The 19,180-nt window shown below is 35.3% G+C and overlaps 2 protein-coding genes across 7 annotated transcripts in view; one reads left to right on the plus strand and one right to left on the minus strand.

Moving 5' to 3' along the window:
• The window catches only part of slc39a10 (solute carrier family 39 member 10), a 30,448-nt gene extending 23,551 nt beyond the window's left edge, over nt 1–6,897 (plus strand). For 5 of the 6 annotated variants that reach the window (XM_009304603.4, XM_073911774.1, XM_068223350.2 and 2 more), the window contains exons 9-10: nt 113–303; nt 4,196–6,897. In XM_009304603.4, coding sequence (XP_009302878.1) covers nt 113–303; nt 4,196–4,348 — 344 coding nt within the window. In that variant the 3' untranslated portion in view covers nt 4,349–6,897. 6 annotated transcript variants of the gene reach the window in all.
• dnah7 (dynein, axonemal, heavy chain 7) overlaps nt 3,894–19,180 on the minus strand; it is a 109,427-nt gene continuing 94,140 nt past the window's right edge. The window contains exons 61-66 of the mRNA XM_685051.8: nt 18,288–18,425; nt 17,943–18,173; nt 14,423–14,575; nt 13,068–13,245; nt 10,377–10,480; nt 3,894–7,362 (exon numbers count right to left, since the gene is read on the minus strand). Of these exons, the coding sequence (XP_690143.4) occupies nt 7,156–7,362; nt 10,377–10,480; nt 13,068–13,245; nt 14,423–14,575; nt 17,943–18,173; nt 18,288–18,425 (1,011 nt within the window). The 3' untranslated portion in view covers nt 3,894–7,155. The remainder of the gene's footprint in view (nt 7,363–10,376; nt 10,481–13,067; nt 13,246–14,422; nt 14,576–17,942; nt 18,174–18,287; nt 18,426–19,180) is intronic.

The following is a 19,180-nucleotide window of genomic DNA, read 5'->3' on the forward strand; positions in this document are numbered from 1 at the left end:
ACTAAAGCATTGAGAAGGACTCAATGTTCTCAGAATGTACATGGGTTAACTACACCCATACTGCTGTATTGTTTATTGTACATTAATAGTGCACTTCTGTGTTTGCCACCAGGTGACTTTGCTGTTTTACTGAAGGCTGGGATGTCTGTGAAACAAGCCATTGTGTACAATCTCCTCTCTGCCCTGATGGCTTATGCTGGCATGGTGATCGGCACAGCTGTGGGACAGTACACACACAACGTCACCAGCTGGATCTTTGCTGTTACTGCTGGCATGTTTCTCTATGTGGCATTAGTGGATATGGTGAGTGTAGATAATCTTGGCTTGTCAGTTGGTCATAATTACTTGAAATAAATAATTTCAGCAAAAAAAAAAAAAAGTAAATACAGTTGAAGTCAGAGTAATTTTTTCTTCCTTTTTAAAATATTTCCCAAATGATGTTTAACAGAGCAAGGACATTTTCCCAGTATGTCTGATAATATTTTTTCTTCTGGAGAAAATATTATTTGTTTTATTTCGGCTTTTTTCTATAGTCTACAGAACAAACCATCGTTATACAATTACTTGCCTAATTACCCTAACCTGACTAGTTAACCTAATTACCCTAGTTAAGCCTTTAAATGGCTGCGTCCGAAACCGCCTACTACTCAGTAGGTACTGTATTTGAATTTAAACGTACTACTCGGTCGTTAGAAAAGTACGTTCTATACAGTATGAATGTGAAAGTATGAATGGAATTCGGACGTACTACATCTGCCATTTTGTCATGGTCACGTGACCTACCTGCATAATTTGCGTTGCTTCACTCCTAATCATGAATTCGCTCGCGGGGCATCATGGGATAGCGCAGCGTGCATGAGATGCGCACTCCAGAATTTCGCCGGAAGTAGTAAGTCATCTGGGTACTTCTCGCATACTGATTTTCGAATTCTATGTATTTGGAGATGATACTGATTTTGGTGTACTATATAGTATGGAAGTATGCGGTTTCGGACGCAGCCAATGTCACTTTAAAGTGTATAGAAGTGGCTTGAAAAATATTTAAGATATTATATCAAAGATAAAATAAATCTGTTATTAGATATGAGTTATTAAAACTATAATGTTTAGAAATGAGATGGAAAAAACTTCTCTCCGTTAAACAGAAATTGGGGATAATAATTCAGGGGGGCTAATAATTCTGACTTCAACTGTATATTTTGTGTACAACATCTACACACCATATTAAACATTTAACACAATCCGTCAATCATTTCTGAATGAAATTTTGATTGGTTTATGCCAACTGAGGTCAAGTTAACACTGGGCCTCTTAGCAAGATGAAAAACAAAATGATTATTCAGAATTAGAATAAAATTATCCTCAAAGTGAGCAATGTGACAATATTAGAGTGGTCTCATTATAATCAACCAAGCTGTCACTCATTGTGTGTTCACAATGCTTGGTCCCTGCAGTTCAGTGACTTGAGTTCTGTGCTCATGTGAATGTCTGAATGATTATAATGAGCTAAGCTGTCTACAGCGCACAATGAATCTTATTTACACTGTTGATTCCTTGTTGATTACAATGAGTGTTTGGTTTATTGTGCTGCTTATTTGCCTTGTGTATTTAGGGTTACGACTACATTCAAAAGCTTGTGGTTTAAGTTATGAAAAGTCAGTCACCAGGGCTGTACTTATTTGATTTAAAACTACAGTGAATTTAGTAATGTTATGAAATATTATATATTTGACATTATGTAACTGCTGCACTCTTTGTTACACAGGAATTGAGCGGAACAACATTAAGCATATCTAAAACAATTACTGCTGATAGTTTTAGCTGTAAAATATTTGTACAGATCCTTTTTCCACTCTTGTCTAGCGCTATGGTGATTATAATCATGCCTATTTAGGTCAATAATTTTAAATAATCATGATTATTTAAAATTATTATCTGTGTCGCATAACAAATTCTGAGAGTGATATTTGATACAAATTTAACTTTCAGACTTCTCAGATTATAATACTCATTATTATTTATCTCAACTTTTTTTTTTTTTTTTTTTACTGTTTACACACCTAGTCACAATCTATAATCCTCTGAGTATTGTCTTTTAGTGGTACCACCTAATCGTTTGCGTTCAATGGGAGATCTAGCCTTTTCCTCTTTTGCCCCAAACTGTGAAAGTCTCTCCCTTCTGACATTAGACACAATCTTTTAGGATTCTTCAAATCTGTTCTCAAAACCTATCTTATAATACACAGTCAGCAACAAGAATATGGTCAGGGCATATGAAGGAATCCTAAAGGTAAATTCAATACCTTTTAAAAACTTTCTAAATACCTTCTTTTCCCAGAGATGGGTTGCGGCTGGAAGGGCATCCGCTGCGTAAAAACTTTCTGGATAAGTTGGCGATTCATTCCGCTGTGCCCACCCCGGATTAATAAAGGGACTAAGTCGACAAGAAAATGAATAAATGAATAAATACCTTCACAGAATATCTCAAGATCACATTGCCACTTCAAATTCCAATCAGTATCAAACCTTTAACTTAATAAAACAGTTGTAGTTAAATAAATCAATGGAGCACAACCCTGCACCCTGCAACAGAACTTAGATAAGCTTAGAAAAAACAAAGCTTAAAATAATAAGTTACATGGTTGTTTTCAGCGACAGGCTTCAGCCCCTGTTTAAACTCGTCTTTCCCAAAACTTAGGTTTTCCCATTTTGCTGTCTGTCTGAGCATCACATCACCTTCCCGCATTCGTCGCAAATTATGTGACATCCCCTGGATAAAAAAGCTTGGCTGGACACACCCCGGCCCGAACCAATCACTCCATTGGTAAAATAAGGAGGAAAATAAATTTGTTTATGCTTTTTTTTGTTTATTTTTCAAATACTTTAGACAACTCTTGAACAAAATTTAAGACCTTGTAAAACTGCAATTAAGAAATTTTTTATAACATTTAAGGGTCTCCATTTTATCATAATTGATTTATCAACTTTTAATACTTTAAGACCCTGCGTACACACTGATAACGCAGTCATTTTAATAGACATACAGTTCTGATTTATGGTTACACATGCCTTTTCATTCTGAATCACTAAGCGCCATAGTTTTGCATGTACTTGAGGATTAAAGCTTGAGTTAAATGATGGCTTTACATGTGTAGGCTAAACACAGGCACAGAACAACACAATCTCTTTTCCGTGCTTTTAAAAACATAAATTAATTGAATACACATTAATAAATCAAGCATGTCTCGTGCTGCAAAAGTTACGTTACATGATTTTCCATCAAAAATGCAAATTAAATTTATCCTCAAAACTGAAATATCACATAAAATTCGTACAAATAAAGCAGCGTTTCCATCCAAGTAGTCAAAAATGGTCACTTCCTAATAAACTGGTGCCAAATATCAACAGTAAAAACTGAATTTGCTGCAGTAGAAGCAGCGTCATTGTTTTGTTTATTTAATAAATGACTTACGCCTCAAAAGACTGTATGCCGATGCACAATGAACATGTGGTGGCTTTTTAAGGCATGAGACGCAGAGCACAGAAACTCTTGACAGTTCTGGAGGTCATTAATATTATAATAACACTAATACTCAAATTGTTAAGCATTTTCGAATGACCAAAACGCATTTCAGATGCTTTACAATGTGCTCAACCTGCTGGTTTGTTCATTCACACACATTTTTATCATCACATGATAAACAAAATCACTTGACCTTTTTAAATGCGCATTCTGGAATTTTTTCAGTAAAAGTATTTCTATCGTAGTTTATGTGCATTATTTTATTGAATAAAAAGTTTATTCTACTCTGTTATGCACATTTTATGTGCATTTTCAAAATTAATGCTCATCTTGGCATTTCCATCAACCATTTTTTTATGCGCATATCTAAAATGCATAACATAGCTAATGATTTCTAAGTGAAATTGAGCCTTGCAGAGGAACAATTGTGGACTGCTTTCAAAAGGGGGAAGATATGACACGTTAATCGTTTTATCTCAATTAACGTTTTTTCATAACCGTTGGAGGACAAAATCGAAATTGAATTTTTATTAACTGCACAACCAATACAGTTAGTCACTGAGGATTGATCATTTTGCCAAATGCATGAATGTAAATGATGGTAATTTGTGTAATTTATTATAGCATAATGTAAACTGCTATTAATATTGAACTGCTCTTCTTCATCTTCAGTTGCCAGAAATGCTTCACGGTGACAGTGAGGAGCACAAGCGCTGTGAAATGGGCCACTTTGTCCTGCAAAACTTTGGCATGCTCACCGGGTTCGGCATCATGCTGCTCATCGCCATCTTCGAGGATCACATTGTGCTCGATTTTGGCTTCTAGCTGGAGGCCGAGGTCTTTGGGGGACCATCATTCATCGGCTACATTCACACACGTGCTTTGCCTTAAAGTGGCTTTGTTTTGTGACGGTACAGTCTCGCAGGCATGTCTTAAAAGACAGCATCAGTAGCTTACAGCGGACATGCAAACAAACATGTTTACATTTTATCATCTCTCGTCTCTTCCTCTCTAGGCCACTCAAAACGGTTGCTTGAGCGCTCTCGCATTTCCTGTTTTGTTATTTTGAGAATACGTGTCCAACAAGGCAATCCACAGCACACAAGAAGCACTCCCCAGTTTTTTGGGTTATCCCTTTAATATATTATAGTTGTTTTTTTGTTTTATTTTTTAGGACGGTGTCCTAGAGAGAAGCAGCTATTCATCAGTCACTCATCATGTTGTGTTTGCTGTTTCAGATTGTAACTCATAGTTTGTTCATTCGTAACTGGTGTTGTGCTGTGTATGTCTAGTGTGTCACACCATCAACTTGTCGGGCGCAAAAATGGTGCAACAAAGTCCAACTGGCAACAACTTTGCTGACTTTTTGTTGTTTGTAAATTATTGAGAAGTACTGGTCAGTACTGGTTGTGTGCCACCATTCTGAGAAACAACACATACTTTTGATGCTGTATAAAGGGATGGTTCACTCAAAAATACTAATTTACTCTCCCTTTATTTGTTCTAAAGTTTTATGAGTTTCTGTTGAACACTAAAGACGATATTCTGAAGAAATCTGAAAACCTGAAACCATTGACTTTCATGTTAGGAATACAAATATTACGCAAGTCAATGGTTACAGCTTTCTTCAGAGTATCTTCTTTTGTGTTCAACAGAAAAAGAAAGGTTTGCTTAAATTTTTAGCCTTGGATGAGCTGTCCCTTTAATGAGCTCTTTTTTTACTGGTTTACACTTTGTTGGTAGTATTGACTTGCTTGCTTCGAACACTATATTTACTGTTCATAGTGATGGGAGAGTCCTCAGTCTTAGAATTTTGTTTGTTTTTATTTTCTGTTATTATTGGCTAAGATTGTAGCGTTTTGGCCAGCTTTGCATATTTGAAGGTATGCGACTGTGTTTTGACTAACTTCTGACACAGTGCTGCCAAAAAGCCGATCACATACAGGAGGTCAGGAGAACAGAGACTGAACAAGTCCAGTATTAAAGCTAATGCGAAAGCACTGTGATTTATTCTTTTTTTTCTTAAATGAAAAACAACTAACATATCTGTATATCAAAGAATACATCAGTTTTTCTTTGGGAAGTCTATTTGTTCATTGATAAAATAGAAATGATCATGATTTAGACTACTTTCCGAATCTAAAAAGTTGATTCATATCCAAGTTGTGTTGTGATAAATAGTGATCTCGTTACTGTTCCATCATGAGATAATTATGTTCCCCAAAGGAAATTTGCTACTGAAAACGTTTATTTTTTTTTTAAACATGCTAGTATTTTGAAACGCCTTTGTTACTTATTATTTTTATTTTAATTATAAAACATGTTTGATATTGCTGGAGTTTTCTTTGCTAAATTCTAAATACATTATTTTGTGAGACATCAGCACCTTTTATAAACTGACCATCTAAAAACTTATTTTCCATACAAAGTTTGGGAGAACCAATACATTTTTATAACTTAAAACTGTTCGCCATTATGAAATGTTCTTTTTGACAATCTTAAATATTCATTTTTGACACCCTTGCATTATTGAAATGATTTCAGGCTGTAATTATTGGCCTTCCGTGCACCTGTATGAAAGTATGAATGCAATCAAATGTCTAGAAGATCTGTTAAATTGTCCCCCTGTTGATGCGAGCGTGCATCATTTTGGTTGTGCCAAATATGGGCTGTTTCTGAACTGAACTGCCATTGCCTGCAGTCGCCTCTATACATTCCACTTGCTGTGTTCGCTGCTTGAATCCTCTGCCGTCATGAGTTGGTGGAGCATGTTATGTGATTCATGCTTATCCTGTCACCATGTGACATCCATTTATTTTTTTTCTTGTGGGCGTGTGTCTTATTAATTACATTCATCAAATGTATTTGATTGGATGGAAACGTGCATGAGACAAGTGGAAGAACAAAATGTCTCATTTCTGTTATGAAATGAAGAGTTGACAACACGTACTGTTGATTTTCCTCTTACCCTGAAGTACTTAATTTTTACAGCTTGAATGTAAAACCAATGATTTTGAAGGTCATGTGAGCAAACGTAATCACAGTCTAATTAGGTTTTCTCCTTAATATGTGTTTGTGAAACGAAGTTGTTAAACTGTATTTGAGGAACAAGAGCTCCAAAGCTCAAAATGAAATACCTTGGTTACATGGTGCAAAAATGACCTCAATAAAAAAGTGACGCCAGTTTTCATCAGGCTTTACAGTGTATTTCAAGAAAAGGACCATCCAGTTATTTACTTGCATTGTATTGTCAATTTTGGCAGATTTTTTCCCAACCCATTTGGATGTTGAAGCATTTTCAGTACATTTGTCATTCTTGCTGATTGTCTGTGCATTTCTTTGTCAGAAGTGGAAAATAAAGTTTGCAAAGCCTACCTTGTGAGTCTCCGCTTATTAAAAATGACTTAAAATGTTCTACTCTATAGAAATACTTTTTAGATAAAAACCTATATTTTTTATATAAATTTATCATTGCTACTGATATTAATAAACATTTTGACACTTGTGAAATTGAGTTTTTGTCTTTAAACAGAAACCTTCACTGAATCATATCTGAGGCTTTTTCTACATAAGCATTGTTTACTCACAGAACCTTTACTGATGTGAAGCACACTAGAAGCCGAGCAGTGAATCTATGAGTTCAGCTGACACAGTAATGCCACTCCACGACGGATCCAGTGCTCTGGAGGCACGTCTGAATTCAGCGCCATTGAGATGACGTAGTTTGTGGAGTGTCCGGTAGTAGAGAGGGTTCCGCGTCTCTCACTGGTCTTGTAAACTGGAGAAATGTAGCACTGGCGCTCTGGAATGTCCTGCTTCTTCATGGGCTTCAGCCATATCTGCAGACAGACATCAAGATGCATAGTTGAGAAGCTGATTTTTTGCTCTTATACAATTTAAAAAGTTCAGAGTTATGGGATGTTGCTGATTATTTCTTTTTTATCAGAAATGTAATTATTTAAAAAAAGATTCACCATGTCACTAAAACGCATAGAGGTGGGCGGTGTGACCAAAATTCTATTTCACGCTATGATTTGTTTTATTTCACGGTATGAGTTATTTCCCAATATAGATTCTTTTAATCATTCCAATGAGTGCTTCTTCTAGAAAATACACAAAATGGGCTTGCAATAACTACACTTAAAAAATAAAAAGGACTTTTTTCCCCCTTATTTGAACCTTGTTAAATATAATCGGGATGCACAATATTGTATTTTTGCCAGTATTTTCAAGCTCCTTTTGGCTGAGCTGATGATGTTTCTGAGTTTGTGAGAAGTGTTAGTTTGTAGGTTACTTTAGAGAGATCTTTATTCCCCTTAAGTGTTCACTTCTCACTATGAATGAAAATTAGACATGATTTAATGACTCCAGTAGATTCTAACTTTTTTTAGTTAAACAGCACTTTAAATTATTAAAATTAATAGAAATGTATTATAAATTTCTCTTGCAGCAGGAACTAGGGCCCAGCGGGATGCTACTTGGGTGCAATATTGTTAAAAAAAACTATTTAAGGGCACCTATTTTGCCCCTTTTCAAGACTTAGGATAAGTCTTTTGTGTCTTCAGAATGTGTCTATATAGTTTAGCTCAAAACACCCATCAGAATGTTTATTATACCTTTTAGAATAGTGAAATTTTCAGCTCTGCAATTCATTACAAACATGCACTGTTTAAAAAAACGTGTTAAACTTGTAAAACTCATTCTTATTCACATTCGATGATGATTGATGATCACAGAGAGCTGAACAGATCTTATAATCCTAGTTGTTTTGTGCATGTCCTGTCTTGTTATCATGATTATATGCATTACTACAGAGACATGTTAATACACGGCTGGAGCTGTTTGAGGTTTTGCACCACGCTGTTTAAATAGCAAATGCATTTGTGCTAATATGTTCGCCCATAAGCGTTCTGGTTTAAAAAAGGAGGTGTGTTGAGGTGCATTGCTGGCGCGCTACTATTTTGAGGAACTAATATAGACCACTTAATAGACCAGATGAAAGAAGGTCTATAGTCCAGCGCAGAGCGCGTTAGTTGTGTGCCTCACTAACACATTGCTTAATACACACAGGATGTACAGCAATACACAAATATCTTTACATATGAAAAAGAATTAAAGGATTAAAATATTACAAAAATTATTATTTTCTAGCCTACATAATTATAAAAAAAACATTCTTTAATGCCTTCTTCATCCCGGGGGGCCTTTTCAGTTTATTCATAACAATTTGCTTTTGTATAATGTTATTATTCTTAGCAGTATTATTTATTATATGCATATTTATATTTGTTTTATCAAAACAAGACTTTTGCGCATGGATCGTCAAAATAGAGCTCCTTATCTAAACACAGTTCTGTTCAAACAGCTTCCCAAAAGATGATTTTCATCAGAGTGCCCTTTAATAGTTTAATATATTAAAGTGCCCCTTAATATAGCAGATACTGACAATTATTAACATTGGTATTAGTATTTATAAATAACGTCAGACTGCTTAACTTGCTATATTGAGTAGCAGTAAAAAGGAGAAGGATTTCACCAAAAATAAATTTAAACCCTCGAAACCATTTGGCAAAAAACTCTTAGGCTGCGTTCAAAAAATCATACTTCCATACTATATAGTAAGCTAAAATCAGTATGCGAGCCAAGTAATACTGTATGTCCGAATTCATCGAATTCGAAAATCAGTATGCGAGAAGTACCCGGATGACCAACTACTTCCAGCGATATGTGTGCATCAGATGGATGGTATGCTATCTATCCCCTGTTGCCCCGCGAGAGAATTCATGAATGGTAGTGAATCAACGCAGCTGACGTGGGTAGGTCACGTGATCATGACAAAATGGTGGATGTAGTACGACCGAGTTCCATTCATACCGCTCACATTCACACTGTATAGACCTACTCTTCTAACGGCCGAGTAGTACATTTAAATTCAAATGCAGTACCAACTAAATCGTAGGCAATTTTGTACACAGCCCTAATATACTTCACAAAGTAAAAGGTACATTAACAGTTAGCGTGTTTAATATGCGTTATGGGTGTGTGTTTTCAGAGTTTGATGAAATGCTTTGAGCTGAAATGAATGGCCTTCAATAGAAATTTGCATTTCAAAGTTTTACCGTGTAGCAAACGCATGTTTAATTAAGTTTAGCTGTCAGAAACTTATTTTGGTAATGAGTCGTCCTGAAATGTCTGAATATTAAACAGCAGGGAATGCATTATTTATTGTGCCAAAGTGCATTGTGCAGAATATAAAAAAGCCAAATTAACAATAATCTTTGTTTCCTTTTCATGTTCTCTTAAGAATGTTTACTAACCATTTGAATTTCTGACCTGCTATCGACATATTTAGAACTCCCATTCCACCATGTATTTAAGTACAAAATGATTTTACTAATACAGTTTTCAAATGTTTTTCAAGAGGCCCTAAGATAACATGCTTAATTTATATGGTGTTATGAAAAGTCATCACATCTAAAGTGAAGAACCTGAGCAGACACAACTCAATCGTCACTGTGTCATTTTAATGTATTATCATCCACTGGTTCACTTTTTTTTAATTCTGCGCTGTAAAACGGGAGGAAAAAGTCTATTCTATCAAAATTGCTTTCTGTTTCTATAGTTACTGGTAAAGTTTGCCTGCTAGCCAAATATCTTTTTTTGAATTGCACTGAAACTTTTGAATTGCACTGAAACGATTATTTCCAAGTTTAATACATTTTCACACTACTGATCATTCATGGAATGACTTTCTTGTGATTTGTGATCTCTGTGTGTAAAATGTATCCACAGATGATACGCATGATGTCATCATCCTCATTTGAAAGAGATTATATATTTTACAGCTTCTCACCACAGGCATGGTGTCGTGCAGGATTTTGGGAAATGACTCTGCCAAGCGTTTGGTTCTTCGATCCCATCGGGCACCATCCAAAAAAAGACCACGGATGTAAACACCTTACAGAAGCACGAACACAAAACGTACAGTGGATTAATAAATAGAAAAAGCAGGTGTACCACTGTCTGAAAATATTAGCAAGTTAAAAATATATAATCATAAGCTTATAATACATTTTTATTAGCTTTAACAAATTGATCGCTGAAATAAAAAGGCAATAGGGATGTAAGTGATTTTGTGAAGCAAAATGTTGACAATTCTCAACATCCCTACTATGCAAGACTAAGTCCCATAGGTTGGTTCACAAACAGGTTTTATATTAAGTTAGGATTAGGCCTTTTTAAAATTAAAGTAATGAAGCAGTTTTAATACAAAAAATAAAATGTCTTTTAATTTCATTTTATTTTAATTATTTTTTTAATCATTCCTCTTCCATCTCACTGTAACCTTGTAATGCCTTTCACAATGGGCTTGCTTGTTATAAAGATATACCGAATCTTCCTTCTATTAAACACTGAATGGTTTATTAGTGTGTCATACATCTTTTTGCATTTTCCTTTTTTACATTTATTTTTTTATTTATTTATTTGTCATGACTGTATTGAAGTTGTTTATGCACCCTATACGTACACTTGCTGTGCATTTGTGTGACGCTTGAGGAGTTTAATGATTGCAGACTATTAGCTATGTGTCTCGTCTGCTAAAGCTACAAAAAATAAATTAGTTTTGGGGATGTTTGTTTGTATATTTGTTTTTTTTGTTTGTTTGTTTTTGCTTGTTTTTCTGTTTTGTGCATATTTATTTTAAAAATCCTATTAATAAAGTATTTTAAAAAGTATTTTACACATTGCAGGTGTGCATTTTGGGCGACGCAGTGGCGCAGTAGGTAATGTTGTCGCCTCACAGCAAGTAGGTCGCTGATTCGGGCCTCGGCTGGGTCAGTTGTTTTTGTGTGGAGTTTGCATGTTCTCTCCTCCATTTGCCCCCACAGTCCAAAGACATGTGGTACAGGTGAATTGGGTAGGCTAAATTGTCTGAAGTGTATAAGTGTGAATGAGTGTGTATGGATGTTTCCCAGAGATGGGTTGCGGCTGGAAGGGCATCTGCTGCGTAAAAACATATGCTGGATAAGTTAGTGGTTCATTCTGCTGTGGCGACCCCAGATTAATAAAGGGACTAAGCCGAAAAGATATAATTGAAGCATGTATATGCATTTTCAGTTGACTATGAAATTAGGGGATAACAATGTTAAACTGAAACTAACCTAAACTAAACAAACAAAAATAGTATCCTAAAATCTGTTACTTTACATTTGTTACCTCCATTATGTGGTCCTGTTGAGAATCTTTTTACAAGATGTGATAATCTATGTATTTGTAGAATACCCCTACAGATTCGAGGTGTCCAATCTTGCCCCTGGAAGGCCCCTGTCCTGCAGAGTTCTGCTCCAACCAATTCCAGCACATTTCTCTTGATGAAGATGATTAGCTGGTTGTGTTCAGTTATAATTGGAAATAAATACTGCAGGTCATTTCATCCAGAAAAATCATCAGGCAATGGCAAAATCAGGCAAAAGGCTGCAGTGGAATTTCTTGCCAGTTTAGCACTGATCAGGGTAGGAATCTGTATTTCAACATACAGTGTCTCAACGCTTAAGAGAATTTGAGCTGACTGACAATATTTGGTGATAAAAAAATCAATAAAATTATTATTTATTATTAATTACTGATTAAAATACATGCAATTTTAAACAATTAAGATTAGATTATTTTGGAACAAAACTATCATAAATTGTTCTCTAATTGTAATCTCTAATAAATTGTTCTCTTGAGCAGCATTTTAGAGAATTACTCCCTTTGGAGTGGACTTTGTGTTTTGTTACTTTGCAGATCTTTTAAATGCTACATTATGCAACATAAACAGCGTTAATTAACTAAGTCATTAATTATGTAAAATTAAAAGTTAAAAGTGTGTATATAAATCATAACAAATCCACTTTAAATTCCTGTAACAGCAGATTTTCTTTTCTTCGACAAAGACTACAATTAAAACATCTTGTTTAAAGCCGAAGACTGTGTTATAGTGAGTAATGCGATGTCTCTTTGCAAGGACACAGGCTTACAATAAATGGATGTCGTGAGCATTTAAAGTTCAACTGAAAGTGTTATTTGACTGTTTGTAAGCTTAAAAAGATTTAAGCACCTGCATAATGTCCTTCATAATTGCTGCAAATGAGCACTCTGTACAAATTCCTCAAAACAATACTTTAAAAATGAAGCACTTTACACCCTTGCACAATAAACATCGCCTTTCATTTTATACACACTGACTTAACTTTAAAAATAGAGTAGACACAACAAACTCTCTGTTAAAGTCAAGCGCACACATAAACAGCCTCATGCGGTGTGTGATGGGACTCAGAGAGATGGTTTTTCTCTGAGAGATGCTCATCATGTACTGATGAAAGAGCAGCAGGGGTCTGATGTCAGAGCACTGTAATGTTGACTCTGATTGATGGCACTCAGACACGGCGAGGGGTTAATGAAACTCTGCCTCTCTCTTTCCTTTTGTCACTTGTTACCCATTTCCCTCTTATATATTTTACATTTCATGCCTGTCAGTACTTTATTTCTTTGTCTTTCTCACCATCCTCTGGTGGGTTTTTATATTCTTTGTCCTCCATGACTTCAAAGTCGAAGCTGAGCAGGTCAATGGGGATGGTGTATCTTCGGGCGTAATTCTGCTGGCCTCCAGTGAGAAACGCCTGAGTGAAAAAGAAACCGGACATCCAGAACACTGCAGGCATGCCGTCCATGTACCAGTCCTGGGTCAATGACACAGATGAAACTATTTTTAATGCTTAAAATCAAGAAACATGTACAACTCATTCTAAGGGCATAACTTGAAGGCCAAAAATAATTTTGGAATGTAACAGGCTCTAAGCACTTCTTTCATTCAACGGAAAGACACTTGTATATTATATTTACAATACCAGTCTTTTGCAGAAGCTGTGATGTAATCAGAGTTTGCTGAATGTGAGAGTCAGTTGCATTTCATGTGATTTTCCCCTGGCTCACAATGTACTCTAGAATGCTTTCTGTTTCATCTTCTTTATTTATGATTGCGCAGTATCCCAAAGACTCACTGGAAAACAACTGAATAGAAGTCTGGACTATGAACTGATCAACTAGAAATTATTAATATGTACAGAATTGTTGCTGTCAAATTCAAACATTTAACAAAAATGTTATTGAAAGTAAGAATAGAAAATGATTTTCTGTCTTTCAAAAATTTGAGTCCAGTAAGAAGTCTTTTATTCTCTTCAGGGCTGCATTTTTATTTGTTTAATTATAAAACATTTTATGTTGTGAAATAATGTTACAATCTAAAACAATTTGTATAAGTTTGTTAAAAGCTGTGCTACTTAATGTTTTTTTTTTTTTTTTGTAGAAGTTGTAAAACATTTGTTCATTATTATTTGATAAATAGAAAGCTAAAAATAACAGCATTTATTTGTAATATAATTATATATAGAAATATATATTTTTATTGACCAATTTAATGCACCTTTCTTAATTTCAATATAGTTGAAGTCAGGATTATTAGCCTGCTTCTTTGAATTTTATTTATTTATCTATATTTTAAATTTCCAAAATTATGTTTACCAGAGCAAAGAAATGTTTACAGTATGTCTGATAATATTTTTTTCTGATTAATTAAGCACCCAACTGAAGGCTATCTGCTAGAACTTCTGTTGAAGACCAGTAAGGCATTTGAATAACAGTGTCTGACTTTTTTTTGGCTTGTTTAATTTTCCCAATTGTAAGACCTGCAAAAGATCATTTTGTCAATTTGTTAATTTCCTGATATGAAAAAACTGAAATTTCATAGGTTGTCCTAACATTTTCACATGACTGTAGATTTTCACATGACTGTAGTCAATAGACAAAGGTGGAATGAAAGGTACAATTTTGTAGATGTTTTATGATTGAATGGTTCACCTGTAAAAACTTTAGTCTTTCAAGAAAGTCACTGATGTAGCCTCCCAGTGGTTTGAGGCTGGGATAGGATTTCTTCATCCACATAGCAGGGATCCGGCCCTTCAGAATACTGCTCACTACTTCCTCAAGTTCAGCAGACATTACCACCAGACCCTATGACAACACACACACACAATTTTTTGTGAATTGTTGGGACATTCCATATGTTTCTCTCTCTCTATATATATATTTCTTCATTCATACCCTTTCTCTAAACTCTCACAGGAAAATCTGTGCACTATTACTTTCTGGAGAAAAAACTAAACTGCATAATTCATAAGCATTTGGGGAAAAAAGGGACAATGTCATCATACTGTAAGTCACCTTCCCCTTCATACCTATGTCTTTTTACAAATTTGTGTCCTTATTTGCCACACACACACACACACACACACACACACACACACACACACACGCACGCACGCACGCACGCACGCACGCACGCACACACACACACACACACACACACACACACAAACACACACACACACACACACACAGAGGAAGGAATAGTCAATATAATATTAAACTGTTCGGTATGATCTAAATGGTTTATTACACAAATGTAAATTGTGTTTTTTTTTTTTTTTTTTTTTGGTTTTACATTAGTTTAAAATTGCATTTAGCATTTTCCCCATGCCTTTTATTACTCTCTAAACTGTCTCTGTGTGTTTGTGTGTTTGAATGTATTTAGAGACCACAACTCTCCATGAGTAAATATCCAATAAGAGAGTGCTAAAGTTATGGATGCTTACTTTGCTTTAGGGGTGCCACTGTTCTTGGTAAAAAAAAAAAAAAAAAAAAATCAATGAAATAAATAATTAAACCACACCATTGTCCACCCACCCAAGTTTGACACATTTTTGCCTTGCGGTTCATATTGAATTTGATAATGTGTCTAATCTACATTGCAGTAATAAATGTCCAAGTGTAAACAGAGTTAATGTTTCATTCGATGGAATATGCATTCTGGCTACCAAATACTTTACAGTTGCCATATTGTATTCGTTTGTGCTTTACTTGTAGATATTTTTCTTTCATAAATGTTATTTATGTATAATGTTATAAATGTTATTTATTTGATAGTGTCCTTTTGATTTACCGAACATATAATATACCAAACCATACTGAAGCTGTGACTCTGATTGTGAGAAATCTATACCATTGCACCCCTAACACACAAACACACACACACCCCTAACACACACACACACACATAAACAAACACTGCACATCTTTCTAACTACCAAAATTGTTTTTTATTACTCAAAATCTACTTCTGTAAATTTCTCAGGTTTAGAGTTCATTGCCATTTTCTCTTCTAAGGAAAAGTTTTGCTGTCATTTATTTTTCTAAGGGCTGGTTTCAAACTTTTTGCATTTGATGTGGTGTATAGATATATGATCATGAATGATAATGAAAAGGTGAAGGAGAAAATGAGAGCAGGAATCAAGCTGTAGTCGGAGGAGATAAAGGGATTACTTAGGGTTAGATTATAGGATAAGGGTTCACAATGTGTAAATGATAGCCAGGGTTGTGATCTCCGCATATGCATCCCTCTCACTCTGTGGGGTGGTAATGCTAACTGGGATCAGAACTGTCAATCAAACTAAAGGACAAGGAGGCTCAGCAGGAGTGCAATGTGTTAGGACATGCCTTGGGGCACCATGAATTGTCTTCATATCTTTCAGCAGGGAGCGAATGATAAAATACCTTTTTTTCATGATGTTTTGCCTTGCCTCCATATATATATATATATATATATATATATATATATATATATATATATATATATATATATATATATATAGTTTATGTAGAAGAAAAAAAATAAAGCAAAACATTGGAACAACACAAACAGAAGCATCTTTCTTTTAGTTCTCTCCACCCTTCACACATTCACACAAATGAAAGTAGCATTCATTAGAAAACAAATTCACTTATCAGGAAAGATGTTAAACTTATTGTTGTCTTTCTATCAATTAGCTTTAGCCAGTCTGGCCATTCCACTTTAACCTCCGGCATCAGAAATGCATTTTTTTTTTCATCCACAAAACTGCCAATCACTGAATATTTTTATGATTGTTTTTAAAATTGCCCAAAAGATCAGATTTTTGGGAACATTTAGATCACCTTGTTAGGTACCAGCAACTATGCCACACTTAAAATCCCTTAAATAACCATTCTTCCCATTCAGAGGTTCAGTTTGAAGTACACATAAAATCAAATCTACCCATATTAATTTTGTTAGCTCACGTTGCTAGTTTTGTGGTAAACAATAAATCTGTGCATGCCATTAAAAAAAATGTTTGAAAATGCACATCCTGTTTGTTTTCAGCTACATTTAGTCAGTCTGAGGTAAATGGCATGATTAACATACTTGACCACATCCACCAATTGTCAATTTTGACAACAAAAATGGCGAGGAGGAGGAGGAGTGTCAGGTTGTAATAACTCTCCACAAACCCTTTTCCTGATCTTTCTGAATGAAATGTCTACTACAGTACATCCAATAAGTTTAAAGAGAAAAAACAAGCCATGTCTATTGTTTTCTAATTTAATATTCTGTTTCTATTTACAATAACAGCATTACAATAGGAAAAATAGTCATAATACAGCAAGGGACTAGCTTTTGCAGCTGGACATTGCTTTACAATGTCCTTAATGGGTGAACATTAGCCAGTGGGGGAGTGTCTTTTGATTTTCCAGGTGTGAATTATTCATTATTCCATTGTCAGTCCAACACATACAGCTGCGATGACCCAAAACAGACCTTACAAGAAGTAAATCATTGTAATGTTTTCTTTAAATGAGAGAACAGAATTATTTTACATAACTGTGAATTAAATAGTCTAGCCTAAAAGACTGGTCACTTAAAAGTCGTCTTATTCAGGCCCATTCAGTGTGGTTTTTTTGGACCTTATTTCAGCTAATTTTTTTCTCCAAAACTTACTAACCACATATAAATTGTTTTTTTTTTTCCTTAAAAAAATGGAAGCATGTACATCCATCTTTTTCACATATTATTGTAGCATAGTTTGTGCCGAATACACACACAAAAAAAAAAAAAAACATGTTGGCCATCATCATGTAATAGGTAGCTGAAATAAGCACAACTGTTAGGGCAAGTCAAAACGTCTTAGGGGCCCCAAAATCCCCTCAGACCCCAGAGGGTTAAACATCAGCAGATCGCATTGACTGTTTTTGCAGGCCTAAATGCATTCACAGAACAAAATGTTGAGCAGGTACACCTTATAAAGTGTCCACACTAGTGTAGGTCTATTTTTATGTCACTATACACCTGAAAGTTAAATTAATGCTAACTGGACCATGTTATGAGCCAGTGGAGAAGAAATGTCCCTGCACTAAAAGCAAAGCTTGTCAGAAATCTCACATGAGAATATTCTATACTATTCTGACAACAAGACGTCCATTGCAAATTCACAGTGGAAATACAATCAATAAATGTAAATGTTCTGACCTTGATGGCCTTCTGGATATTGACACACGAATCCCGGATGGTTTGGAGGAGTTTGTTGAATCGTCCCATTTCTTGCACCAGCACTGTGTTCATGCTTTGGTTGTAGCTGGTGGGGTACTTGCGCATGGCAGCATCTGTATCGAAATCTTGAGGAAGTTTATTGAGGATGTCTGCAGCCACTTCAAACACCATGTCATCTGAGGATGCAGCACTGCCACCTGAAGAGCGGGACTGAGGGAGAAATCGAGCAAAAAGCCAAGTTAAACCATTACAAACATAACCAATTATGATAGTACTTTAAGAAACGATCTAGTTTGCATCAATGATCAAAATGTGTTTGTTCACCTGAGTGAGAAGGATGCTATCAAACAACAGCTGTGTTTCCACTTGGTCCTTGGTAATATCAGCATTGGCATTCATCCCAAAGATTTCAGGTGAGGGATTTAGAGGAAGCGTTTTGGTGTACTCAATGTAGCTGTTGTACTGAAAAGGAAACAATCAGCTTCTTAATGCAACACTAAATCCAGCATGGCAATGCTAAATAATGGCGTGCACTTAAAACAGGCTACCCTTGAGATTGCTGACATTTATAATAATGGTTATGCAAATGACATTCATGAATAAAACATTTCCAGAGAAAATGCCAAATAAAATTGGGCATAGATTATACATGTGCTCGCAAATAAATCAGGCATCACCACTGGCAGCAACCCGCTGCGTTTAGTTATTGAACTTACAGCACATAATACCTTTTCAGAACTTCCATAAAAGGAGGCGGACCAATGAATTTTCAAAAGATGCATGTTTTTTTTTTGTTTTGTTTTTTTTTTTGTTTACCAAAGTCAATTATATCTGTAGGCCTTTAAAGCACAAGCGTATAATGTGGGAGGGATGCTGACCCACTCAGCTCACAAACACCTTGACTGAGCTTGCACAAAGACAGGAGTTGTTGTTTTCGCATATGATTACTTTCTTTAAGGCTTTATTTTGAATGAGAAACCTCAGCCTGCAGAAGTGCATATTGTCTTCCTTTGATAGAAATAAGATGAAGGAACGACAGCGAAGCCTTGGTAGAATTTGGTTTCCAGCAGGATCTGTGTAGAGAATCTCTTTGAATTTAATATGAAGACATATCAAGCTAGCTTTAATGTAAGCATTGGAAATTCTGTCTGACATAAACTCTCTCCACAACTGGACAAGCCTTTGGTCTATGATATGTGTTCTTTAAGAATTGATGA

Source organism: Danio rerio, chromosome 9 (genome assembly GCF_049306965.1).
Source record: "Danio rerio strain Tuebingen ecotype United States chromosome 9, GRCz12tu, whole genome shotgun sequence".
Taxonomy (NCBI): domain Eukaryota; kingdom Metazoa; phylum Chordata; class Actinopteri; order Cypriniformes; family Danionidae; genus Danio; species Danio rerio.